The 18,686-nt window shown below is 32.0% G+C and overlaps 2 protein-coding genes across 2 annotated transcripts in view; both read right to left on the bottom strand.

Moving 5' to 3' along the window:
• LOC111641005 (unconventional myosin-Va-like) overlaps window positions 1–18,686 on the bottom strand; it is a 91,564-nt gene that overhangs the window by 34,031 nt on the left and 38,847 nt on the right. The window contains exons 2-3 of the mRNA XM_023387113.1: window positions 9,321–9,425; window positions 4,981–5,092 (exon numbers count right to left, since the gene is read on the bottom strand). Coding sequence (XP_023242881.1) covers window positions 4,981–5,092; window positions 9,321–9,425 — 217 coding nt within the window. The remainder of the gene's footprint in view (window positions 1–4,980; window positions 5,093–9,320; window positions 9,426–18,686) is intronic.
• On the bottom strand, window positions 12,411–14,141 carry LOC111641004 (RING finger protein 37-like). Its single transcript, XM_023387112.1, has one exon. It carries the CDS (start codon window positions 14,073–14,075, stop codon window positions 12,603–12,605), a length of 1,473 nt encoding a protein of 490 aa, XP_023242880.1. The 5' UTR covers window positions 14,076–14,141; the 3' UTR covers window positions 12,411–12,602.

Raw genomic sequence — 18,686 nt, 5'->3', positions numbered from 1 at the left:
CCTTCACTACAAACAAATACAGTCACTGCGAGAGTTTTTCTACAGGAAACAAGAAACATCACAATTACATAAAGCAGTAACTCTAGCAGACTCAAATAGCACACCATTAAACTTACACTCACATCATTAAACTTACACTCACATCATACAGACATGACACAACACACAAAAAGCATAGACACCATCAGGCAATCGTGGGCTCGAAAGGCACTCCATGGCAGGCATTCTTATGACCTGGCCCAGGATTTTGTTGACAAAACTGCGTCAAACAGCTGGTTATATCGGGATGCCTCTTTGAGGAGACAGAAGGATTCATGATTGCCATACAGGATCAGTCATAAATACTAAAAACTACAGAAAACACATTCTCAAAGATATAACACTCACAAATGACATCAAGCCAGAAAGTATACAACACATTACATCTGGGTGCAAGCTCTTGGCACAGACAGATTATTTACACAGACATAATCAAGTAGCAAATATAATTCACCAAGAGCTTACAAACAAACACAAATTATTAAACATTCACGAACCATACTACAAGTACATTCCACAGACAGTATTGGAAAACAACACACTCAAACTGTACTACGACAAAGCCATAATCACAGGCAAAACAATTTACCATAACAGACTAGACATCACACTCATTGACAAACACAATAAAATCACATACATTATAGACATAGCCATTCCAAACGCTCACAATGTACAAAACACATGCACTGAAAAAATTAGCAAGTACACAGAACTCGCCCAGGAAATAAGGCATCTGTGGAGGATGGATAGGATGCTTATTGTACCTGTCGTTCTCTCCTGTACAGGTGTGATACCACACACACTACACAAAAGCCTGGGGACATTACAATTGAACAGAAATAAATACATCACACTACAGAAGGCCACTATATTGAATACCTGCCACATTGTTAGGAAATTCCTGAATACAGACACTGACACACTTATTTAATTTTAGTTTTTGGTTGCTATGCCTTGACTCTGGTCCGGCATAGTACACAGCCACCGGTGTGAAACGAGTATAACCCACTAAACACAACAACAACAACAACAATAATAATAATCTCAAGATAAAATGCTTGTGGAATGCTAGATAAGGTACTTAAAATGCCTATTGTCTTGCACAAATAGCCATCCATATACACTATATAACTCTAGAAACATGAAGCCTTAATGAGACAATAGCAAATATATCTCATTACAGAAAGCAGCCACACTAAACATACATTAATTAAAAAATTTTAAAATACGGATGCATACACTAAAGAGTATATAAACAAAATAGCTTTTATGGTAGCTTTTTTACCTTAGTCCTATAGCACTAGGTATTTGGTATCAACAAAGTAGGCCAATTACCAACAAAATAATATTAACCAACAAAATAAATACCAACAAAATAATATTTTAAATAAATTCATTAAATGAATGTCTAGTTTTAAAACTCTAAATCCAAATTTTGCAAAATGAATAATAAAACTTTTATTTAGAATAAAAAGTGTGAAAATTTAAATCGACAAAAAACAAAGTAATTTTTAAAAAGTGGCAAGGTTTTTGTGCAACTGTTCTAGCACTTGAGCAGGAAATTAAGGAAACCAAGAAATGTGATAATTTTCAATTATAATTTCTAACTTTTAATTTTTAAAAAATTATAAATGCCAATAACAAGTAAAATTTTCATTAAGTCTGATCCCTATCCCCTTGACTTACAATCTCCAAAAGGTAATAGCATCAATAATGTTGTATGTATATACAAGGTGTGACAATTTAATTTCATAACTGGTCGTGTAGTGTTGCAGTGTCAGCATGCAGAAACTTGTCTAAGCTTGTCATAATAGTTCAACCATCTGGCTACTTGTCTGCAAAGATTTGTTTGTGTCTCGTAACTCGTTCTTTTTCTGTACTCCATTCACATATTGATGTGAGAAAGTGCTGTCACGTTTTGTCATGGAACAAAAAGTGAACATTAAGTTTTGTTACAAGTTGGGTAAAAGTGCCCTCAGACAGAGACATATGCCCTCATCACGCAAGTTTATGAGAATGATGCCCTATCCCACTCTTGTGTTTTCAAGTGGTTTGCACATTTCAGAGATGGTCGGGAAGACCTTGAGGACGATGCTCGCCCTGGACGATCTCAATCAGTTTGAACACCAGAAAACATCAAAAAAGTCAGAGACTTGCTGCGATATGACCGTCAAATGTCTATTCGGATGACAGTGGAGACATCTTGTCGGGTTAGGCCTCAGTTTGCAGCAAGAGGAAGCTGGGTACTGCAGCACGACAATGCCCGCCTGCACACTGCGACTGTTGTCAAGGAGTTTTTGGCCAAATGTGGCATCGTGGAGTTGAACCACCATACTCCATACTCACCAGATTTGTTTCCTTGTGACTATTTTTTGTTTCCAAAAATCAAAATAACATTGAAGGGACGAAGATTCGACGATCTGGAGGACATACAGCGCAATGTGACCAAGGAATTGAGAACTATCAATGGAAGTGACTTTGCTGAGTGTTTCAAGAACTTTTACAAGCATTGCGAGAAGTGCATTGCCCTCCAGGGGGATTACTTTGAAACATTAAAAGGGTTTTTCATTATATGTTCTTTGTGTTCTTTTATTACCCCAGTCCTGAAATTTAATTGTCACACCTTGTATATATATCAATAAATTATTCCTGACATATTTTAAAATTTTTGGTCCATGGTGTCCTGAAAATATAGAATAAAATACAAACTGAGAAAAAAGATGATAAGCAATATTAATAATAATAGCCAATATAAATTCTATAATTCTGTAGAATTATTATTATTATTATTATTGTTGAATTACTTGTTGTCTTCCTTCTCAATTTGCAAAATTCAATCAAATCTTCCTAGACTTCCATTGATCATTATATTTGAATAATTTATTTATTTTCAAGCAAATAAATCTTCAAATTAACCACAAAAATGTGCTTGCCATCTATTGATATATTTCAGACATTCTCATTGTTAAATTAACTTTAAAGCTTAATATTGAATTCAATTCCAGATATGGGCTGCTGTGTAATAGATCAAATTCCTCAGCAAAAACCATAGTATTCAATACAATCAATTTCATTAAATTGCCAGGTAGGCAATAGAAGGAGATACCTTGTATTTATATTTTTTTATAATTTAATATAAATTGATCAAATATTATTAAAATTATTTTCTTGGTATTTTTTATATTTTCTGGATATGATTTCCACATGATATTTCAATTTTTCTCACATAATTCATATTTTATCCTATACACTAAAAAATTTTATATTGTGATTAGGCTTAAAGTAAATTAAAGAAAGCAAGATGATAAAACATTATTTAAAACCCATAATTTAATTATATTATTATTACAGTACAGCATCAATTATCTGAATACTGATCAACTGAAACATCAGTTAACCGAAAGCGTTCCAGTCGGAAAATTTAAATTTCTGCTAGTGCTGTGGCAATACAATATTTGGCTATGTCTTGGGCTACTCCAATATTATTTTTGTTGGTGTGCATATTTTAGTTGGCAGCACTGGTGTGACCATGAGAGGGTACTTAACCTGTCCAATGCTGTTCCCGAAAATATTCATGTTGACCTCATTGACCTGCGTGGGTGATCCCAAATATTTTCGTGTTTACATCAGAACGTTTTTGATACTAGATGTCGCTATGGGTCACGATTTTCATATTAAAACACACTTTTAGAATATAATTGTTTTTGTTTCTATATTATTCAATATATTTATTTTGTTTGTGAAACATAAAAAAATAAGTTTTTACAATACAGTAAACATGATTCTTATTTAAAAAAAAAAATTTAGGTTTAACATCCACGAAAATTCAACATGGCGTCACTGGCAACAATAAAAATTTCAACATCGAATTGCGCCAGTATTTGAACAAGGCTTTTTTCCCCATAGTGAGTGGTGAATTTTGCTTGTTTTGTGTGGTGTTTTTCTGAGGACTGTGTTGTCAGAATGTGTGTCATACTGAATTGGACAGTTTTTTATACTATATTAACTTCCAAAATATAATTTTTTTGTTTTTATTTTTTTCAATATATATTTATTTTGTTTGTGCAAAATAAAGAAATAATTTTTAACGATACAATAGCCACAATTATTATTTTAAAAAATTTTCATTAGGCTTAACATTGATGAAAATTCAATGCAAAGCAACACATAATGGAGAAAAATTTCAATATGAGATAGGTTAATATATTTTTTCATACCTGATCAGTTATCCGAACAACCCCAGTCCCAAATTGTTTCAGATAATCGATGCTCTACAGTACTTAATTTTTCTAATCAAATAAACTTTCTCAGATAAAAATTTATTTATCAATTCAATTAATTCATTAAATTATGCACCATAAAAATCATTTATAAGAAAATCAAATGTAAATACTTACAAAAATTTATGATACAAAATTCAAAGAAAAATATTCATCTCAAATTTAAATTTTTCATTTAAAATTTATATTTTTGTAAAAAACAGTGTTTGATAAAATCAATAGAAATATGAATTAAATCATTATAAATATAATAATAAAAATATAGACAGAGAGTTAACAGATTATTATGCTAGACTCTTATTAATCCAGCCATTCCTTTCATAGAGTGGTACCAGATTAGTAAGTGCTGGATTATTGTATTGTCTAGGCCTAAAGATAATGAATGATGTAACCTGTTGTCCTTTGGTACCAATTCTTTTTGGAGGCAGCAAGCAAATAATAGAGCATACTGAGATACAATACAGAACACAGAAATAAAACCTGAGTAAACAGGAAAACAGGATATGTGACATAACTAATATTTTGGAAACTGAACAGGCAATTACATTGAGAAGTATACTGGATAATTGAAAGACCAAATTATTAATAGACAGATTAGCAAGAGCACACCATATATTATTATGATATTAGTGATATTAAAATATCATTATATTCTTACCAGCTGGTTCATGAAGATAAGATAAAGATGTGAGATCATTTTCACCAATTAAAATTTCTGGATTCCTTAATGGGGGTAATTTATCATTTCCTTCAATTTGTAATATTTCCTTCTGAAAATCAAATATAAACTCTTATCTTTCTTTTCAAGTTAATAATAATTAATTCACTAACTGAAAACATTTATTATCCAAATTTTAAAATTATAGTAAACATAAAAATATAATATAATTAATTTCTAAATTACAATACAAACTGACTAGCTTGATAGTTAATCCAATTAGAATAGTGTTCTGTAGATATATAGACTAATCTTCTATACCAGAGAAGCTTTCTATAACTTTCTATAATTTCAAAATTGTTATCTTATTTTAAAATAAATGAGCAATTATTTATCATGGCATTGTCACAATGCTGGGCTGTAATTTTTAATTATATTTTTAACTTATTTAATTTAAAATATATGCTCTCCACCTCAAATTAGTAGTGTCTGCCCCTGTACATCACACTTTTTCTGTTGGAAACAGTCATGCCAGTCATCTACAGTAACTTCTTTCAGGAGAAAATTTTTGAATTGAAATAACATGACTTCCAGTTCAAACTGGAAGTTCATATATACTTAATTTGGGCCTCATGCTTTCCATATCTGGTCTTGGCTTTCATCTATCTAACTCCATTCTAAAGATTAAGGAAGAACAGACAGACAGACAGATGGACAATATTGGAAATTTATAGATCTAAAATTTTTTTAAATTGTAGTCCAATAGCAGTTGTTACCAAAAACTTATATTTATAGCAATTAAAATGGTAACAAAAAAGTCTTATTATGCAGTATATAACAGTGTGACATTCTACCATATCTAAGTAAAATAACTTATTCATTGATTATTTCTGACAATTTTATATTTAAACTATATATCATTTAATAAATCATACACAAGGACTATTTTTTTGAACAGGCAACATCATTGTAAACTGGCAGTAACCTGACAAATTACCAAAAATTCTCCAAATATTTTTTTCTCAACTGTTCATGTAAGCACTGGTGCATTTTACTTTTGCTTATGTTCATGGCTGAGAAATAGGAGAACAAGCATTTAAACATTTATCCTACCACTCTAAGCAATGTGTGAGATAGCCGGGGACGTAATCAGAGGTACGCCACTTACGGGCACGCGATTGTGAGATTGGTTCTCTTACTTTTTTATAGGAGGGCGATAATCGCTAGTAGATCTGAACTGTGAAGTTCAGATGCTTGTCAGGGCTGACACCAGTTTGTCAATTTATCGATCCACGGACAAACACACGTATGAGATCTGATTTGGACACAAAATTAAGAGACATTTTAATTATAAAACAAAATAATAAATTTAATAAAACAAGAAAATAAACCCATACAAAATATTAATGAACGAGAGATAGAACTACTACAAATAATATACAAATCGAGAGATATCTATACTTATATTATACCCAATGCGCGATCGAGAGAGAGAGCTCACAAAATCGTTATAAAACATACAACCTGTTCTAGTGGTCGTTCGTCTTCTTCACTGTAGGCAAAGGGACACTTTGGTGATAAAGTTCATTTACTTCTTTCCATGGGAGATCGATATGTGCACAAAATCAAAGTATAATTTCTAAGTGCAGACTCTGGACTTATTCTAAGTGACTCGTCTAAGGGCGTTGGTCATCAGGAGGAAAATGTGTGGAGTTTAGACACTTCCAGATCTGTCGCTGAACTCCTTGAATTCTGACAAATTTCCTCTATATGTCACGATCGGCGACCAATCACCATGCAAAGATTCCTCCGTGAGAACGGATGGAAAGGGGGATATGTGAGGGGTGAACATTTCCCATCAAAGCGGGAGTTTTCGCAGATAAGGGAAAAACAGAGGATGTACTAACTTCTGTGAAAGGAAGTAACATCTGTTATCTATTTTTCCCACTCTAAAACGTCATTTTTCTCACCCAAACGAAAGAATATTTTATAACAAAATATTAACGTTATTAGTAAAATTGCTGATTTAGACCCAGGGGCCTTTCAGGTCTCACATTGCTTATTTAATGTTTAATCACAGCAGATCAAAACTTTTTGCTGTAGACAAGAGAATACAGTCAACCCCCTATAACACGGTAGATATGTTCCATTTTTTATGAAATTGATGTTTTAGGAGACCTAGCCAATCACAGCCCGACACGTGAAGTTTACGGACTACAGCTGTCTGAAAGGTTTTCTTCCATAAAATTAATCGATTCCAGACTAATTCGACTCAACATTTCCAAAACACGTATAATTTTTTGGGAATAATCCGTATAAACTATGCTATAAACAAAAAATTGTAGAATTACTTACCGAGTGTGCACCGTTCGATGTCGCCATTGCTTAAGCTTGTTTTCGTCGCAGAGCAGCGCACCAAACGGTGGCCGCGATTTCTGCGAAAACTTCGTTGAACTTTGGAGACATCATTAATAGAAATAATTTTTATGGCTGTTGAATAAGAAATGTTTTTTTCACAAGAAATGTATAAAATTAGTGCTGTATTAGACTTACGGTACCTAATTTACATACTGTACAGACGATAGTAAACTCAACTTACTCGCCTAAACTCTCTGTAGCATGGTGCTGGATGGCAGAAAGTATACATATAATTATAATAAAGTTATAATAAATTAAGTTAATATATAATTATATGTACAATACCTAATTTATATATAATACTGTACAGACGAAACTAAACTTAATTTACCCGCCTAAACTCTCCGTAGCGTGGCGCTGGACGGCGAAAAGTAGTTTGGCTGCCTGATGACATTTTACAGAATTATAGGAGTTTTTTTTACCATGTTTGTACAGATACCGTCGCAATTTTATCGCCGTCATATAGGAATCCAAACTATAGGAACCCGTGTTATAGGGGGGATCGACTGTACTAAGATTAAATACCAAAATGGTTATAACAGACCAAGCACCTTACACGCTCTGAACTTTCAAGAATTTAAAACCAACATTTATCAACTTGAATTACATTTCATGCATGGCACGTGTCCTTCATTTGGTGAGTGAATCAATACATACTAAATGTTCCTAAGCCAACATGTTTATTTCAGTGATAAAAAAAAGCTTTAAAGAAAGCTCCAACAAGAGTCACTGTGCACCATGAAGTAACACAGCTTCCCATGTTACCTGATATAGTCATGATAAGGTGGGAAACATGAATAAGGGCTGACATTTTCTATCACAAAAATTTTGAGATAATCAAAGTATTTGCTCTCCATGTAGAAAATTTTGATTCTGCTACACTTAGTCAAATTAAGAATTTAGTTTTGGATGCTAGTATTCAATAAGAACTATCTGCTATATATCCAAACAAATTCATTGTTGATGAAATCATCAAATTAAAAAGAAAACATCTTCAAAACAGCAGAGGGAGTGTTTCTTCAGTAAGAGATAAGTTAGATGGATTTGCCAAGCAAAATCTTGAGACAAGTCTTGCTAAGAATCTAGACTTAAAGAGGTTTGAGGAATGCAATGATTTAGAATTTCAAGTCAAGACCATGTACTGTACCTGCTGCTAACATCAATGGATGTTGAATGATCCTTTTCTGTATAACAAAAATATCTTTTCATGTAAATACAAAAAATTTACATTTGGAAATGATTACCATTATCCAAATCAATTCATTCCTTTTCACAAATAATTGTGATTCAAGCAACAATGAAGTTATAGTACAAAAATAAATTACCTGTAAAAAATATATCATATCCTGCAATTTAAATAAAATTTTTACTTGAGATAGATGTATAATTTGATTTTCAACACCACTTTTTTTGCACTCTACACCATCCCATTTTTAAACTTTTTTAGCACTCTAAAATCCTATTCTTACTAATAAGCAACCTACACTTTTAAAACAGCTAATAATCAAAATAATAAATTGAAATTTTATGTTCTAATACTTTAAAGATGTGCAAAACATTCTGGTCATTTCAAAATATACAAAATCTCATATTTCAGTTATCAATGTTCTGCTGTATCCATAACATACAAAGATCCTTTCATGAGAGCATACATCAATTACCTGAGCATGCAAACATTTGTATAGATCACAGAGGAGTGTTTTTGAAGACTGATACTAAAGTTAATCATTTCAGCCAAAAAAATTTAGTCCTTGAACTTAGTATATATATTGTATTTTTATTGTTTTTAATGTTCAATGTGTAAACTTAATCACTGAACTTAAGATATTGAATATAAGAACTTATGATTTTAAATTTCTGAAAGTCTGTAGTTCAATTATACTTGATTTAAATTTTCATTTAAAGAAAACAAATTAACATACTTGTCCATCTTCATATTCAATTGAAAGAATATTTTCACTAAAATCTTCTGTTACTTCAGCTGCTTTCCAAACTACAACAGGATCTGGAATCCATACTCTAGCACCCTAATTTAAATAATAAAATATTTTAATATATATATAATTAAAAAAAACATTTTATTTTTATGAATAATTCCTATATTAATCATTTAATATTTTGCAATCAATGGTAAAAGTAATCAATCCAATATATATATATATATATACTATAATGTGTATATGTATATATATATAATTTGAATTTCAGATTTCTTTGAACAAATAATTTAAGATATCTGAAATTTCTTTATTACATTTAGTACAATGATGTACAATATGTATTACTTTTTTCAGGCCATATATAAAGGAGTAATATCAAAAATATACAAAGCTATTTTAAAACTTATCATCAATAAATCAACTCAATTTGTAATTTTTTCTTAAAACTGCATTTTTATTAAAATTTATTCACGAATAAAAATTTTCAAATAATTAATATTCAGTTTAAAATTACATAAAAAAAAAAGTATATAAAAAATGATTATACAGGATTACATTGATTTTCAAAATTTAATTTATTTTGAAAGAATTACAGATTTTATCTAATATTAAATTAAAGTTTATTAATTAATATCAGTTGGCACAAAATAAAAATTTTATGCCTATTAATATAATTTAAAGTAGCATTTCTATTCCTTAAAATATAATATCATACTTTAAAAATTAAAACATGGCTTAGAAAAAATTAAATAAATTTAATATTTAAAAAATTTTATTACTACTATAAATTTTGGTTTTTTGCTGAGATTAGCTGAGGGCAATTTACATAAAGTTTATAATTTTCAGCTAGTCAAGTTACCTAAACGAAAAGACTATACTTGGCTTGCTTCTCTTAAAAAATTTCTGGACAGTTTGGGTTTTTCTTGAACTTTTGATACTCAGTCTCCTGACTTTATTGAGAATTGTTTTGCAGATATTGTACAGACATATTGATATAAAATTACGGCAGGATAGACTACTATTTGATACAGTAATACCTCGACTTATGCTATCCCGACTTACGCAAACCCGGAGTTACGCGATTTTCAAATCTTGTCGATTCGTCTTTTGTTTGAGCGCCACGCAACCCTTGATTACTCACTCCCCCCACACTATTGTTCAGCTTACATGTTCGGATGTGTCGTGCGGAATCCACACATAGCTACAATTTATTTTGTGTTATTTATTTCTGTGTTTGTTATATCTATGGAGACTTGAGAGACTTTACTATGTCATCCAAACGAAGTAGAACTAATTCTTCTGCATCAAACAAGAAAAGAAAAACTTTATCTTTGGAATGTAAAGTTAACATTGGGTATGTTCGTAAAGTCAAACGAGTTAAACGAGAATGACGTCATTGTTATTCCTATTTCGTTAGGTTAGACTTTTCGAACGATTCGTTACTAACGCGTTTAACTCGTTATTATTAAAGACTTTGATACAAAAATGAAAATTTGTGAATTGGCAAAGAAGTTTGATCTACCAGAATTGTCGTCAGAACAATTATAAAAGGCAAAGAAAAAATTCTCGAAGCTGTGAAAAATGCTCAATCTTTAAATTCAAGCATCATTCGTAAACGTCACGGTATTATCGCTAAGATGGAAACAATGTTAAAATTACTTGTGATAATCAAGTAAATGTGAAAAATTGTAAAATAATATAGGCCTAATTTGTTATACATATGTATTATCTAAGATTTTATTAAACATTTTTTTCTAAATTATTGTTTTCTTTAGTCTCCGGCCCCAATTAAAAATTATTTGTATGTGTTTATATGTGAAATTATACCCAGACTTACGCGAACTCGACTTACGCAGCTACCACTCGGTCCCACCTATCGCGTAAGTTCGAAGTATTACTGTATTTTGTTAAACAATGATGTGTTCATCCTGGTCTCAATCATTGTATATATCATATAAAGTGAATTATCATGTTAAATCTTTAATTTTACAATTAAAATATAATAAATATTACTAAAATGTAAATTTTCGACTATAAATTCGTATCTTTCTATTATTATTATTTAAATGAAATACCTCATTTACAGATTGTACAAGGATAAGAGAAAAAGTCTTTAAATCACTTTGACTTAAAATAAAAAGTCCATTGTGCATCCCTTAAGAAAATACATTAGTCGTCAATCTCTTTTTTTTAAAGATTATATATTTCTGAAAGAAATACGGCAAATGTCACCTAACTTATGTTCAAAAAACACATTTGATATTATATTGGTGTATTTAGTGTTTATATTGTATTACAGAATATTTTTGTATTTATTATATATTATTGTTTGTAGTTTCCTTTAAAAATTTTTAGAATCTGTGTAATCCTTTTTAAATTTTTGAATCAGTCACATTGGGATGCCATTGCATTCTAAACATTGAACATATGATTTTTATGTTAAGTTATAAATCTGATGTTGGCCTGTGAATTAGGCTGAAACTGTTTGTCACTACATTAACAACTCTTGCTGGAAAAGAATTAAGATTTTTTTTTAATTGTTGGTTAAGTTTTTTCTGGTTTTGTTGTAAATAATGCTTAGGCATTGCTTTAAAAGTATGCATTTAAATGTTATAAGGAACAAGTGGAAAATGAAAATATCAAAAGACTGCATAGTGAAAATGAAAAATAGAATCTGTTAAAAAATGAATAAACTTTCTCAAAGAACACAAGAGAACAATTAACAGTCAAACATCAACAGAACAGAACAGAACAGCAAAGCAAGTTAATAAGACACTAGTGAAAGTAGTTAGATGCCTTCTAACCAAGTGGTTCCCAAACTTCTTTCATTCTCAGCACCCTTGCTAAATTCAGATTTTCCCAATGTGCCCTATATCAAATTCTAACAAGTACAATTTGCAAAATAGCCAGTATTTTTTAAATTTAAATAAAATTATGAAAATTTTGTAACATTTCATGGCACCCATGAGAAAGCTGCAATGCCCTAGGGCACTGTGACACACACTTTGAAAACTGCTGTTCTAACCAATCTAAACTGCTTCTGACTTAAATTTTCCTTAGAATCTATCTTGTTTCAATAACTAATTTACCATTTAAAAAATAGAGAATGTAATTGCTGAGACATCACTCTGCATTTTATGGGAGTGTTCGCATAATAAATACTGTAAGGATGAAAGAAAATCTGGTATATTAAACAATTATATCAAATATAATTAAGTACTCTCGGTACAAACTGTAAGAAAAAAGAATATCCTCTTAAGTTTGTTATGCGTGTACCCGTACAATGTTACCAACAGTAGAAAGTGCATGGCATTTATCACAGATAACTCTAGTTTTCTTTGATTTTTGTACTAGGCATTCCCTGCATAGTAAGTGAAGACACAATAATGAGTAAAGAATGGCATCTGAATGACAGACACAACATAACAGATCATTCACTTTTTCTGAAAGTGGTTTTGTGTACGATTTACAACCGCTCAGAGTTGCTCTTAACGCTTCATCCAAATTTGAAGAAAACTTTAAATCGTCTTCGTTCGTAGGAGAGGATGATGATTTCTGGTGTTCCGAAATAGGATTATAATAATTAAATATATTCATTACACCAGAACTATCATTATTAATGTTGAGTTTGTGTTTCTTTACACACATATTTGATTCTGGGGACGATCTCTTTGTTCCTTGCGTTGATTCCAATTTTCCATCCAAATTCACAAGAGATGATATTCTTCCCTTAGAATTCTCTTGTTCTTTGGTTCCCACAGTTCTTGGTACTTCTGAATATAGTTTATTATTTTTTAACAAGAATTGGTCAATACGCACTTTCAAACTGGCACTTGGAACGGGTTTCTGATAACTGTTAAAAGGTATGCCCGTAAATGGATCATTTGGAAATCTCCCCCAAGACGCTTCCATTTTTACATATTTCTCCAAAGTCGACTGGTCAATGGTGTGCCCGGACGGTAAAACAATGGGTAACGTCATAATACTACAAGTAATGGGATCAATAAATTCTGCAGGAATGTCTAATTCGTCTTCATCCAAGTGATGATCATTCTTGCCTATATCCAAATCCAAATTCTTTAATTTGTCAAAACGGTCTTTATCACTTTTAAACAGCGACGACGACGACGACGAAGGGAGGGAGTTCTGTTCTGCTTTCAGAACAGACATCACTACAGATTCCAGACAAGATCTGGCAGGTTGTCCCCAGACTTCTGATTTAGAGAGAAGGGGAAAACCGCTATGTGAAACTTTGATTAAACTTATTTGTAAAGAACTGATGCTGGACAAATTAGTATACTGCTTTGCGGTAAATCGTCGAGAAGCCACATCACCTGGTAACATATTCTTTGGTAACTTAGAAAAAAGTTTTCTCGGTGCATACTTGTTATTTGCAAACAATACATTACTTTCTATGATATTTGTACTTTTTCCTATTAGCTCGAATTTCTCATCTTTATCGTCATAATTTGTCGGCCAATATTTAGACCAAATTTCCAAACTGGTTGTCTGATATTCTCCTAATTTTACACCAAGTAATACGTGACTTATTTCAATAGGTATGGGAAATTTAATAATAATATTAACCGGAGGTTTGATAAAGTATTCAGCACAAAATCCATTCTTTCTCACAGCCTGATTGATGGCTATTAAATTAGTGACGTCGTATCCGTCGCGGCATACTTGGCTGCTCGATATCGCTGGAGAATGATGTTCTTGACAAAAATTAACAGCCATCTTCAAGATGTTTTATATCTTTTTGCTGTAGCTCTGCATTTATGTTTGAAAAGTCTTTTATATTACGTAACTATCGACTGTTGAAAGTACAAGAAGATTTAGAGAGAGCAAGGCAACAACGATTAGAATGGGAACAAGAACATCATCGGAAACAATCAGTTCTTTCACCTCAAGAAGAATGGAAACGTCACCAATTAGATAAACAACGTAGTCAAATATAAGAACAAGAAGGCAGGTTAAAGCAGTTAAGATTAGAAGAAGTAAATAGGAAGAAAGAACTTGAAGCAGCAAAGGAAGTTGAAGAGCAGCTATTAAGAGAAGCTAGGAGAAGACAGGATGAAGAACATCGAGCACAGCGAACTACACAGCAACAACAAAGATTTAGTCCTCATGCAGCTCCACCACCATATAATAATCAGACTGCTATTAACGCTCAACCTAGGATTGATATGACATTAAATAACCAGCAAGACATTCCACCTCCTTTACCGACTTCTCCTCCTCCTCTTGAAACAGAATACAGTAATCATTATAATCAAAATACTTTGATGCATGAAGTAGCCTACTCTCAGTATGGACATCCTCATCCTTCAGGTTCTCAAAGGCTTGATACTCTATTAATGACATCTTCAAAACCCCAACTAACTCAAACAAATTCTTTATACAATGACAAATCTTTGGGTCCCCCTCCAGCTCCTCCAGAACGCAAGTCATCTTATGAAGTCACAAATCACATGACTTCAAGTAATAGTCGTGTTGTTGGTACCTCTTCATTACGCAACGATGATAGCAGTAATCATTCTCATCAGCCAAAGAAAGTTTCATTTCATGATTCACAGTTGGAAACAGAAATGACTTATGATGCTAATGGTAATCATGATTTACAAGAGAATTCTGTACAGAATGTAACGTGTAATTAGATACAGTCAAATTATACAATGAATTCAAATTCTCAATCTTATACACTTCAGGATATAGATGAGGTATTGGTAACACCACACAATTCCCAAAATTTGAATACATACAGTGCTGGAAGTACGCCCGGTGTCATTGGAGCTCAAGAAATATATCGTGATCCAAGGCAGCGCATTGGGGCCGAGCGACTGCAGCACCATTTCGAATACGGTAAGAGCACAGGGCCAGAAAAACTTACTTTTCGAGAAAAGATGAAAATGTTTGCCATGGAAACAGGAGAAGCAGAAACGCCAAAGGACAAGGTAAAAATATCTCGAGCTCAGAGAGATATCGAAACAAATATGAATGGAAATACATGAACGATATTTAAATTATATAAATAATTGTCAATCTACTTATTGCTGGTTTGCAATTTTTTTGTAAAAATCAGCTGCTAGATAAACATTATCAAATATGTACAGATTCTCTGTAGAAAACTGTGCATTTTTAATGAACAACATTTTTATATTTTTGAGATAATCTCATTTTTCATTCAAATAGAATTACATCAGTACATATCCATTTTTAAAGTTATTATGTCAACATTGTAGAACATCCAATTATAATTCCATGAAATCATACAATTTAATGGAAAAGATCAGTTATCTGGAGAATAAAATTTGTACACTTGTGAATTAAAAATCAGAACAATGTCTGTTCTCAAAAAATAAAAAAATTTTTTTTTTGTTTTTTTTTTGTTTTTAACTTTGAGCTCTTGGAGTTCTGTTAATACTAAATCTTGAAATAATTCCAGAAAGATAACTATAGGAGATACAGAGTGCAATCATACTAAGCCAAGTAAAGAGACTATTAGTTCCCCTAAGTTGCCATTGGAATTCAGACCAGAAACTTCACATATAAGATTTTGTACAGGAACAGATAACGCATCTAAAAAAATATGGAAGAGTGGAGCTTGTGTGCCTTAACAGACATTTGCAACCAATGCTTCTGTGTTATAATGGCATCCGTCCATTGAGGAAACCTTCGATAAAAATTTCTTCCAGAATCATTTGTAAACAGTACTCTTTTTCCTCCTGCTAAATAATTAACATGCTTTTTTTCAAAATTATATTGGCAGCTTTTTGAAATATATCACTTTTATACATATACATAAAAAACATCATTGGTACAATTAAAAAAAAATGAATTATGAAACTATTACCAATGAAAATCCCAAATTTCTATAAATTTGGGATTTTTCATTTGAAAGATCTTTACATTCGACCAAATATATACTCTAAGAGAATTTCTGGAACTTTAGAAGCTCATATGAATGGATTTCGCTTTACTTCATTGAGAGGAGATAAAGTAGATATTTTATATAACAACATAAAACATGCTTTCTTTCAACCATGTGATGGTGAAATGATCATACTCCTTCATTTTACTCTCAAGAATGCAATTCTGTTTGGAAAAAGACGTCACAATGATGTTCAGTTTTATACAGAAGTAGGAGAAATTACAACCGATTTGGGAAAACATCAGCATATGCACGATCGTGATGATCTTGCCGCTGAACAGGCTGAACGGGAACTTCGACAAAAACTCAAATCTGCATTTAAAACTTTCTGTGAGAATGTGGAACAAATGACGAAACAAAAAGTTGAATTTGACAGTCCATTTAGAGATTTAGGATTTCCGGGTGTTCCATTTCGGAATGGGCAGAAGCAATTAACACAGCAGATTACATAGGAAATCATTGCCCCACTAGTGCCTTGGAAGAAAAAAAACTCCATTTGAACTATAGACTCTATATTGGCTTCCTCAGAATCTTTGAAAGTAAAGCAATTGCTCTCAGAAAAGAACACAAAAAAAAAAAAAAAAGCTATATTCAAGCGGAAAAGAGTACATTCTAGTAGGATACTCGCAAAAGTCAAAGGCTTAATATATCTGGAACCATAGTACAAAAGTTGTCATAAAGGTTCAAGACATTCAATTTACTGAATAACTGGAAATTGATGCAAACCAGGACTCTTTAATGCATTGTTAAACCTGCTACAATTTCAGAAGACATTACAGATAATGGAAGACAAAAAATACAGCGAGTAAAACCATGACTCCTCTACTGATATACCAAAGGAAGAAAGAGTATCTTTGAATACAAAAGGGTTACAAGTCAATAAAACAGTATATATACAGTTAAAATAGAAAATAGATGCCCATGATCAGTCAAGACCAAAAAACCTGAAATTGAAGAAAGTCTGTAACAAAGAAACAGATTTAGCAAGTAACAGCCACTGTTTTGCAGATGAAAGAAAAGTCCTGAGCAGAGAAGATAAAACAGAATGATTAACACTATGGAACTAAAGTATAACTCACAAAACAATGAGTACATGGAATTCATATAAAATGTCAACACTGTTATGGGGGGTCCCCCATAACAGTGTTGACATTTTATATGAATTCCATGTTGTACGAGTCACTTAGATTTTACAAATACATGAGCTGTTCACAGCCTGGCACATGTATTTGTAAAATCTAAATTTTTGTATGACTGTACAAAAATGACACTTAAAAACTAGTCCCACACCCCAAATTAGAAAAATAATCTCATATAAATGGAAATTTAAAATCAAATGGCAGAAAGATGGTATCATTGATCATTATAAAACCAGATTAGTTGCACACAGATATGAACAAAGAGAGAATCAACTTTCAAAAAGTATTTGCACCAGTGGTAAGGTATGAACATTATGCATATTTCTTGCTGAGTACACAGGAAAAATTACATGTTTGCCAAATAAACAATATACATAGTATAGTAATTTTAAATAAATAACCACATTTCTTTAAAAACTTCATAATTTTAACTAAAAAATTTCATAATTTTAATTAATAATTTTAGCTCATTTGAAAGATCATGGTTTAAAAACATAACATGATATTGTATATACTTATTAATTTATGAAATAAATTTTGCTCATTTACAATTTTTTCAAGTGCCATACAACTAATTCTTTGTATGGATGGCAGCATGAGGTAACAATTTTCAAATGAACTAAATGTGAGAGAACCCATTTTTCATACATTATAACAATTATTATTTAATCACCTAAAAAAACTCATTTTATTGGCACATTAAAATTACTTTCCTGGCTCTGTTATATATAATTGTGAGGTCAGCCGAGCGTTTTTTCTGTCGTGTGGGCGCAGAATGACTTTCTGAGACAGGTTTACCATTTTTAACCCGTTTATTATATAACAAAAGATTCTTACAACGTTCTTCAAATTTTCAATGTAACACAGCTCGGGGAACAAATTAAAAGTTCCTTCAAGTGTCCGATTTTCTCCGTTTGGTCCTTCGATGTCGTACGTTGAGATCGACGGCCCCGGGGCGTGCGGCACAGCTTCGGCGAAAGTCTCTGGTGAAAGGCAAATCCGTGCAAATTAAGACGTCACGGGAGAGCGACAGTAAGTCACAGGAGTTAACGAATCGGTCGCTGTTGATAAGTAGGATCACAAAAATCCTGGAGAGGAGCACCAAGAACCAAGAACTATGAACCAAGAATTTTTGTCCCTTGAGTCGCACGGTTTTATAGATTTCTTAACCGTCGTCGCCTCTCCATTGGTCTCTCATAGTCACCTGGTGACAATTCGAAACCTAATGAAGGGCGCGGGAGAGGTCAACGTTGCGACTGAATATGATTCCTCTCTCTC

This window comes from Centruroides sculpturatus, unplaced genomic scaffold (assembly GCF_000671375.1).
Source record: "Centruroides sculpturatus isolate CEXI.00-Female unplaced genomic scaffold, Cexi_2.0 scaffold1383, whole genome shotgun sequence".
Classification (NCBI taxonomy): Eukaryota; Metazoa; Arthropoda; class Arachnida; order Scorpiones; family Buthidae; genus Centruroides; species Centruroides sculpturatus.
The sequence above is the reverse complement of the archived record's forward strand: the minus strand, read 5'-3'. Positions and strand labels throughout refer to the sequence as shown.